We start from the raw sequence: 9,788 nt of genomic DNA, 5'->3' as shown, positions 1-9,788 counted from the left end.
ATTTTTTTTTTATAGTTATGTCAATTCATTGAAACAAAATCATCTGTACCACTTTTTAAAGACTCTACATCTCCGTAAATTCTAAAATATCTCAAAATGTACTGCTACAAATTTTTGTTCATGGGCGCAGCCATTACAGGGGAGGTAAGTTTCCGCAATTTTGATCAAAATAAAAAAGCATTTCCGGCCCATAATCATATAAATTTGAGGACAAATTTGTGCTTGCATGAAACTTTATTCATAACGCTTTCCAGGAGAAAAATATATACATGATAAAACAACCAATCACAGATAGCCAGCGTTTTTCATCTCTATGTCATGTTCCCTTCACGAATGGCTGCGCCCATGTAACTTTATTTAGTACATTGTAACCTATACGGTTATAAACCATTTCTGAAATCCGATTTTTTTGCCGCAATACTTGACTTCATACCACCATGCAAAAGACCTCATCGAAAGCTGTACAAAACACAGGAATTCATTTCTGAACCCTACCCCTGTTGAAAAACTTATAAAAAATACACTGTTTTATAGACATTACGGTACTGTTTGTTACAGGTGTAATAATGTGTCTCTTTATTAGTATTGACTTTTCGAATTATCATGTGCTTCTGATATTGATCAACAAAGAACTTAATTTGAATGACCCTGCGCCGAAAACCAAATTAAAAATTCGGACGAGTTCAATATAAAATGAAAACACTTATTTGAAACGGATTATAGTATTAGAAATCGGATACATGTGCACATTTTTGGTCAGTTTTAATAAAATACAGCTTCTGGTGGTCTATATTAGTCATAGTAATGGTCCGGGTCATGTTTTGAATATGTGAAAACGTTCTGCTTATGAAAGGGACCCTTTGAGCAATTTTTACAGAAAAGGGGGAGGATTAAATCCGAAGATTTCTGCTAAACGTGATATGTCATGATCTAACAAGTACCACCAAATGTTAGGCTTACGTCTGTATAACAAGCCTGTGAGAAACATTTTGAACAAAAATAGAAAATACACACCAAGGCGAGTTTTATTCTGTACCTACCCGTATTTTGACTACAAATAAGAAACAGACTATAACATGAAAACTGAGCTATTTGTAAATATCACAACATTAGTGAAGCGTTTTTGACGTCGAACTCCTTCCTTGAAAACCATTTTTGACATATTCTGAAACTATTTTAGAATATAAAGTACTAAATGGTTGCCCCATTGCCGGCCATGCTTTTTTTAGCAATTATCTCCTTAAATGGCGTTTTTAATAAAGTATTTATGGAAAAACTGCTATTGTCTAATTTGAGCGCGAGATCTATTTGTGATTTTGCCGCACTTAAATTTATATGGTCCCATGGCTTTTCTTGGTGAATAATGGGGTTTTTTATCATACCTTGCGATTTAGCAGAACATTTCCGCAATTTTGATCAAGATAAAAAAGCATTTCCGGCCCATAATCATATAAATTGGAGGACAAATTTGTGCTTGCATGAAACTTTATTCATAACGCTTTCCAGGAGAAAAATATATAAATGATATAACAACCAATCACAGATAGCCAGCGTATTTCATCTCTATGTCATGTTCCCTTCACGAATGGCTGCGCCCATGTGACCTTTTTTAGTACATTGTAACCTTGAACTTGTGTTGTTCATCCTCGAAAACCAACAAGTTAATAACCAACATTCCAGCAGCGCCTGCATACGGTGTATATATCTCCCAATTGATACGATATTCCCGGGCTTGTGTTTCCTATCATGATTTCCTTGATAGAGGATTGCTGCTCACAAGGAAGCTATTAAACCAAGAGTTCCAAATGGTGAAGTTGAAATCATCCCTTCGTAAATTTTACGGACGCCATCACGAGTTGGTTGACCGTTATGGAATAACCGTTTCACAGATGATATCGGATATGTTCCTTATGTTGTAACTACAATACCCTTCCCTTTTCACCAATGTGACTTACCGAATTAGACTATTTACCGGATTTGTATTAACATACGCTACACGACGGGTGCCACATGTGGAGCAGGATCTGCTTACCCTTCCAGAGCACCTGAGATCACCCCCAATTTTTGGTGGGGTTCGTGTTGCTTAGTCTTTAGTTTTCTATGTTGTGTCTTCGGTACTATTATTTGTCTGTTTGTCTTTTTATTTTTTGGCCATGGCGTTGTCGGTTTGTTTTCGATCTATGAGTTTGACTGTCCCTCTGGTATCTTTCGTCCCTCTTTTTTAATAGCAAATAATTGATATGAAATAGGCCGTCAATGCGTAAGTGATATCAACATTATTGTTTAGCGAATGTTTGAACTGCTTATTGTGTCTAATTAACTGTTATCAATCGCGATGTCAACATATATCAAACTTGTGGGTTACACTAATGTCCTGACAATGTCCTGACAAAGTCCTGACGGATATGAAAATACTAATTACGTTTTCATTATTTAAAGGATTTACTTTAAATTTTGAACCAAGCAAGATGACAACATTAATTTAATAAATAAAAGAACAAAAATTTAAAAAAATATTTTTAAGAGTTAGAAAACTTGACCTGACCAACTTCGACTTTGAAATCACTAATGTCCTGACCGATATGAAACGGCTTCATACTTTTTTATTATTCACAGGATAGACTTCAAATTCGATATCAAGGAAGATTAAAACATTTAATACAAAAATATAAGAAAAAAATGAAAAAAAAAAAATTTTTAGAGTTAGAAAACTTGACCTGACCAACTACGACTTTGCCGCGACTAATGTCCGGACCGATATAAAACTGCTAATTTCTTTTTTTCTTTGGAAGGATTGACTTAAAATTTGACACCAGACAAGAAAGTAACATTGATTTAATACTTATTTGAAAAGAATTGGGAAACAAATACTTTAAGGGTAAAAACACTTGACCTGACCAATATCGACTTTGTCGTGACTAATGTCCTGACCGATATAAAAGTGCTAATACTTGTAACATTGTTGGTATGATTGAGTTCTTATTTGAAACCAAGTCAAATTATAACGGTTTTTTTAATACTTTTTATAAAGTAATTGGAAAACAATATTTCATACGAAATAAAAACTTGACCTAACCACCTTCAATTTATTAAACTTAATACACAAACAAAAACGTTTTTAGTTCTTACCTTATATTGTCATTGAATTTATATTTATCCTATCCATAAAACACAACATCCAAAGCAAATAAATTTAATATGAGTACAAGTTGCTGACTGTGAGTATTGTTTACCCCTCATTTAACAACTCTACTTTATTTGATTTGATTAATAAGTGTGACTAATGAAACTAATTATTGAATTATTAAACCCAATTAAATAATTATAAAAGTGAAATGTGATCAGCTACCTATATTAATGATTTTAATAACTAAGTAAATGGAAAGGGTTTTTTTTTCTTATCGATGTAACAATTAAATCAAAAAGCTGTATAAAAGTAAACACAAAGGAAGGTGACATGAACCATTAAAATTAAATCACACCTATATTAATTACTATAATCACAAATTGGAATATTTTCTTTCCCATCTGATTATTTATTTTTTGTTTATCTAGTTATTGAGTGATTATATATGTCATATAAAGGCAGGAAATGAGATTCGTATTGTTTAAAAATGATGTATATACAAGCTTAGCACATACTTACAACTTCTCGTCCAATCAAATTGCTTATATTTGCCTTCTAATTTTCATAGTACATACTTTTCCTGTGTACTAAGTGACTACGCATGAATGACCACAAGGGTAAGATTTCATTGTATCGTAATCAAGATATTTAAAACAAAAATTGCTACTGGCTATTTTGAAATAAAATGCTGTGTTCCAAATTAAAGACATTAAATTAAATAGTTTGTAATTAGTTTTCACATTGATTTTTAAATTTCCTGCTATTAAAATCTTTGGATCTAAAAAATGTTTTTGACAATTGCAAATTTTATCATTAAAATAAAGGGTAATACATATGGTTCTTTATACCTTGATTAGAGTACAACGATATCTTAAAATTATGATAATGTATCATCCATGCAATTACTTTGTACACAGAAAAGTGTGTACTATGAAAAGTTGTGAAGGAAAATTAAAGCAACTTGGTAATAATTTTTTAAACTTTCTTAAGGAAAGTGATCTATTTCGTCATGAATTGATTGATGTATTGATTATTGGTTGCTTAATGTCCAGTGGCAAATATTTCCTGCATGTTCAGGACGATGTCATAAATTGAAAAACTGTGATTATGTCTGAAGATAATGTGCCACCTATATATATATATATATATATATATATATATAAACATATTCTGATAAATCTATTAGTTTTTACTTTGAACTAATAAAAAAAAACACACAAAACCTATAATCTCTGATCTATTTGTAGTTGCTTTTTAATGCCTATCTGCTAGACTATATCTTTGGGGACAAACTATCTATATGTTTCAAATTTATCATAGCTTTAGTTTTACTGTGAAATTAAAAAATGTTTTCAAAACATGTAAAGCTTCCACTGCAATTTCATTATTACCTGCTTTTGGTCAATTCATTTTGTCATCTTACCTAAGAAGAACATGTATAGTAAAACACCGCTTTATATCAGTATACATACTTACACCAGCAGCTACCATCTTTTCATTCTGGAGTGAAGGGCCTTTTGAAATCACATATTTTACAATGATACTGGTGAGTAGATTTACAAAATTCGTTAATGAGCTCCGTTTTACAAACACCTGTGATACAAGTAGTCAGTCAAAATAAACTATCAACAGACCAATTAAAAGATTACTCGAGTTGTAAATATGTGCTAAATTGGATAGTCTATGGAAAGATATATACTATGAAATTTAGAGCGAGGGGCTTGCCTTTCCATAGACTAACCTAGACATATAAATTAAAATTATGTTAGAATCACAAAGAAATAAAATAAATTAATACACACAATTTTCACTAACAGAAAAAAAGAAGACATTCAATTAAATTGAGTTCAATAAAGATAACCACAGTGAAAAACGTTCATACCTAATATATAGGAGTTAACACAATACAATATGATACAAACTACAATACAATACAATACAATACAATACAATACAATACAATACAATACAATACAATACAATACAATACAATACAATACAATACAATACAATACAATACAATACAATACAATACAATACAATACAATACAATACAATACAATACAATACAATACAATACAATACAATACAATACAATACAATACAATACAATACCATTCAATACAATACAATACAATACAATACAATACAATACAATACAATGTTCAAGCATCGCGATGTTCATCACAGTACCAATCTTCTGAAACTCCTGAACATGTCTGATGAACCCACTTAGTACAGCTGATCCGTCCTCTTTTCGCTTCACATCCAATCATGTTCTCAAAAACATCTGGTTTACCACAGTGACAACTACACTCAATTCTTCTGGCAAAAATCCTAACAAAGTCTGTACTTGATGTTGTATTTTGAGGAAATGGTGTAAAATGTCCTTTTTCCAAACACGATATTAAATGTGGTCGCATGTATTTCTCAATAAACTTCGTACGTCTTTGAGTGTTGAGTTTTTCTTTATGACAATATTCCACCATGTTGGCAATAGCATAAACACCACAGCCATATCCATTTGTTTGTTGTTGAACATCAGGTAATTTAACAAGCAAGTTCTTTTTTCCATGAGAATAAATAGCTGATAACTAAATTTCTGTCGATGGTGTTAATCTGAAATCTTTACTGTAACTATCTAACATATAAACGGCACTATCCTTTTTAGTTAATAATAAAATAGTATTTAGCCGTTTCATATCGGTCAGGACATTAGTGATTTCAAAGTCGAAGTTGGTCAGGTCAAGTTTTCTAACTCTTAAAAATATTTTTTTTTTATTTTTTTCTTTTATTTATCAAATTAATGTTGTCATCTTGCTTGGTTCCAAATTTAAAGTAAATCCTTTAAATAATGAAAACGTAATTAGCATTTTCATATCCGTCAGGACTTTGTCAGGACATTGTCAGGACATTAGTGTAACCCCAAACTTGTGACTTGTCTGTTATTTGAACATTGTCATATTGTGTATTTTAGGTTGAAACATCATTTACAATAAAAAGTTACGGCCTTTGACGAATTATCTTCATACACTGCATCCTTTCTATAAATGAACATTCACACAAAGAATTCACAAATTGAGAAATACTTACATTTTCAGAATTAAATCCATTATCTTACACTCTTGGTCAATTTTTTCAAATGCACCAATATTTGTGTGTTGGAATATTTTACTGATTTAATGCTTGATTCATCACTTTTAACGCAATGTACGGTGGAGGATAAATTAGGTACACTTTTCATCACACGTGACATTCCTTGTATTATGAATAAAATTTGGTTGGACAGTGTTGTAGCTCCTAATTACATTCTTTAAAGTATCAGGAATGACATGGAACGCATTTTTTGTTCATTATTTTAGAATTTGCGTTATAAAGCTTTCGCCTTAAATACAATTTCCGCAGATATTGCCTATTAAACTATTGTCAGTAATAGCCAGACAATAGTACGGTTTGTATATTGTATTTACCCTTTTGGGTGCAGTCTGAGTAAATACAAATGTACATGTGAACAAGTGTACTGTAACGAATCACGAATCAATAAAACCAGTTGATTACTGTAAATTCCGAAACTGTTGCGTGCATATATTTTAGCGATATTTCAATTTTTTATCTTACTACAAGGTTGGTGAAATCAGGAATTTATTCATTTGATATAAGATCAAAATGACAGTTTTTCTTTGTGTTTTTTGTTTTTTGTATTTTCTGGTATGAATAACATTTTTAATGCTTGTAGGCAAATAATTGTCATGCCTACTCATTTATGTGCACATAACAATAGTAAAAATAGATATAATAACACGTATTGTTCTTTCAGGAAAATTTGGTGAAAAAACTGACTATGGTGGTTTCAACTCTACAGACGAACCACGAAAAGATCATGAACATAGGTCGATTGCAGAGGAAATCAGACAGCAAGACAACATGACAGCAAAACAAAAATTAGAAAGTAAACACGGTGTGCGGTATACAGAACTTTTACGACTTCCATATTTCAATGCAATATCATCCTTTGTTGTTGATCCAATGCACAATCTTTTCTAAGGGACCGCAAAATATATGTTTAAGACTATATGGAAGGACAAACTAACAGGCCAAGATCTTCAAAAAATTCAAGACATGGTTGATAATGTAACTGTTCCTGCATCGTTTGGAAGAATTCCGCGAAAAATCAAATCCTCTTTTTCCAGTTTAACCTCAGAACAATGGAAAAACTGGACCTTATATTTTTCACCGATTGCACTGAAAGGTCATCTACCGAAAAAGGACTTCGACTGTTGGTTGTTATTTGTTGAGGCATGCTGGTTACTATGCGTATCATCAATAACTATCCAGGACTTAAGAAAAGGCCACGAGAAAATTGTTGAATTCTGCCGTACATTTGAGAGCATTTATGGGTCAGCTATGGTAACACCAAACATGCACTTACATATCCATCTTGTTGACTGCATATTAGACTATGGACCCTTTCACGGATACTGGTTCTTCGGATTCGAAAGAATGAATGGCGTTTTAGGATCCTTTAGTACAAATCAGCGATCCCCAGCGATTCAGTTTATGCGTAAAATATCAGAAATCCAATTTGTTCATGGACTTACAAAATTACATCACCTTTCGGACCTTTTTTCTTCCTCGTTTAAATTCGAAAATACAGCCCATTCAGAAACAAAAGATACAGCAGTTGTGCAACGTTTGATATCTTTATCAACCGGAGATATCAGCCGTTCGAACGACTGGTTTTGTAATGCAGACATCAGCTTCAACGGAATACGACATGATGCCTTTATGAACGACCACTATTTGGATTTTCTACAAGAATCGGTACGGTGTATTATTGATATAAATGAATATGAAATCAGTGGCAGTTGTAGCAAATATTTTGCAATTGAGATGTGCGGCGAGAAATACGGAAGCAGCAATTCACGACTCTCAAGATCTTCAGTTGTACTTGCCTCATGGTGTGGAAGTGAAGGGGGCATCTTGCAAAATGAGTTTAAACTTCGTCCGGGTGTCATCAGATTTTTCATAACATTTTTTATCAAAACAGATGACCAGTACAAGCCTGTCAACTTTGCCTTTGTACACTGGTTTAAAAGTGTACCTTATGAGTACAACCGTTTTGTCAGCTTGTGGCGCAGAGGAATGTTTGAACCAGAGGGACCATAAAGTTTTCTACCCGTACAGCGGATCCATGGAAAAGCTATATGTACACAGACTAAAGTCAGGAATGAAATTGTTCTAGCAGTAATACCACATTTAAGACAATTATTTCACTAATTACATGTACATATTGGAGGCTTTAATATTAAGCATCTCAGATAACATTTTAAAACTTATTGAAAATTCACAGCTTTGCCTTTTTTATATTTCGGATGTCCGCATCAGTAATCAGAAACCACACGTCGTAAACATTTCAAAAGGTTCTACTAGGCATTACTTTTACATGTCTTTCTGTGCTTTTGATGAATGGGGTATACAAAGGAGTTTTTTGTTGTAAAAAGGAATAGCTGCCCCCCCCCCCCTTTTTTGTGGAAAAAATTTGCTGTTAAATAGGGAATCACTGAAGCATGACTATAACGGGCCCCCTCTTAGGCAGTCAGTGGGCACCACTTATGAAAATTCAGGATCCGCCACTGATATTTGTACTTATTTTAACTAATATCATTATTCAAAACCTGTTTTGTGGAATTCAATACTACATGTGGCACTGCATGAAGTAATCCCCTATTTATTAAGTATATAATTATTAAACATAAGAGTACTTCTTTCACATGTTTTGTTTATACAATTGCCTCAATCTAATTAAAACATAGATCTCTGATTTCGTTATACTACATATGAGCTCATATGTAGTATAACGAAATCAGAGATCGATATCTTAATTAGATTGACAAATGCCTAGAATTTTAGGTCATCGGGAGGGGTGCAAAATTGGGATGCACGAGTGCCTACAGTTGAGGCTCGACTAACAGATAGACAACATGAAAAGAGTAATCGTGATGTCGCTGATAAAAAAATCAAGATATTAAAATGGTAGCTGCAGGCGAAGTCTAAACACCTTTTCCAATACAAATTCAGGCGCTCTCTTGCAAATTCAAAGACAACATCACATGTAAGGGCCTGCAGAAGCAGTATTAAAGGCGAAAGCGTCATTAGCGCAAGTAGAGATACCAGCGCCTATACTGTGGATAATCAAAATGGTCAGATATATAGTGATAATACGCTGATACCTTTTCAATCAGAATGTTATCTTTACAAAACCTAAAAAAAAATAGGGAAAAGGAATTCATGACTTCCCGATTATTAAGGTTTTGCCAGTCAAATTGAAATGCCTAATTGAAGGCTATACGGTGAACTATTATAGTTGTTAATTTCTATGTCATTTGGTCTCTGGTGAATAGTTGTCTCATTAACAACCACTTATTTTTATAGGCACTGAATCGAACATGATTGAAATATAATTTTAAGGGGCATGTCAAATGTTTTATACCCAGCTCAAAATGTGGATTAGCACACCCATTCGCCTTCTGTTCTCTACAAGTAAATATCAAGGACAACTATCGTTGCTCCAAATAGAAAATGTTTTGTTCGGTATAATAAAACACTTAATGACTGGTTATGAGGGTAATAGCAAGTCTGTTGTCCCTTTGATACAAACTAT

General features: G+C 32.8%; 1 protein-coding gene across 1 annotated transcript; it reads left to right on the top strand.

Moving 5' to 3' along the window:
• Window positions 1-2,221: 2,221 nt before the first annotated feature.
• Window positions 2,222-8,605, top strand: LOC127710597 (uncharacterized). The gene is made up of 2 exons (XM_052216548.1): window positions 2,222-2,260; window positions 6,945-8,605. Exon 2 carries the CDS (start codon window positions 7,187-7,189, stop codon window positions 8,291-8,293), a length of 1,107 nt encoding a protein of 368 aa, XP_052072508.1. The 5' UTR covers window positions 2,222-2,260; window positions 6,945-7,186; the 3' UTR covers window positions 8,294-8,605.
• The last annotated feature ends 1,183 nt before the right edge of the window (window positions 8,606-9,788 follow it).

The sequence above is a fragment of the Mytilus californianus genome, unplaced genomic scaffold (assembly GCF_021869535.1).
Source record: "Mytilus californianus isolate M0D057914Y unplaced genomic scaffold, xbMytCali1.0.p SCAF_8, whole genome shotgun sequence".
In the NCBI taxonomy this organism is placed as follows: Eukaryota; Metazoa; Mollusca; class Bivalvia; order Mytilida; family Mytilidae; genus Mytilus; species Mytilus californianus.
The sequence above is the reverse complement of the archived record's forward strand: the minus strand, read 5'-3'. Positions and strand labels throughout refer to the sequence as shown.

Excerpts from the sequence above, each read along its gene's own strand:
- LOC127710597 (XM_052216548.1), top strand. The coding sequence starts at position 7,187 with ATGTTTAAGACTATATGGAAGGACAAACTAACAGGCCAAGATCTTCAA.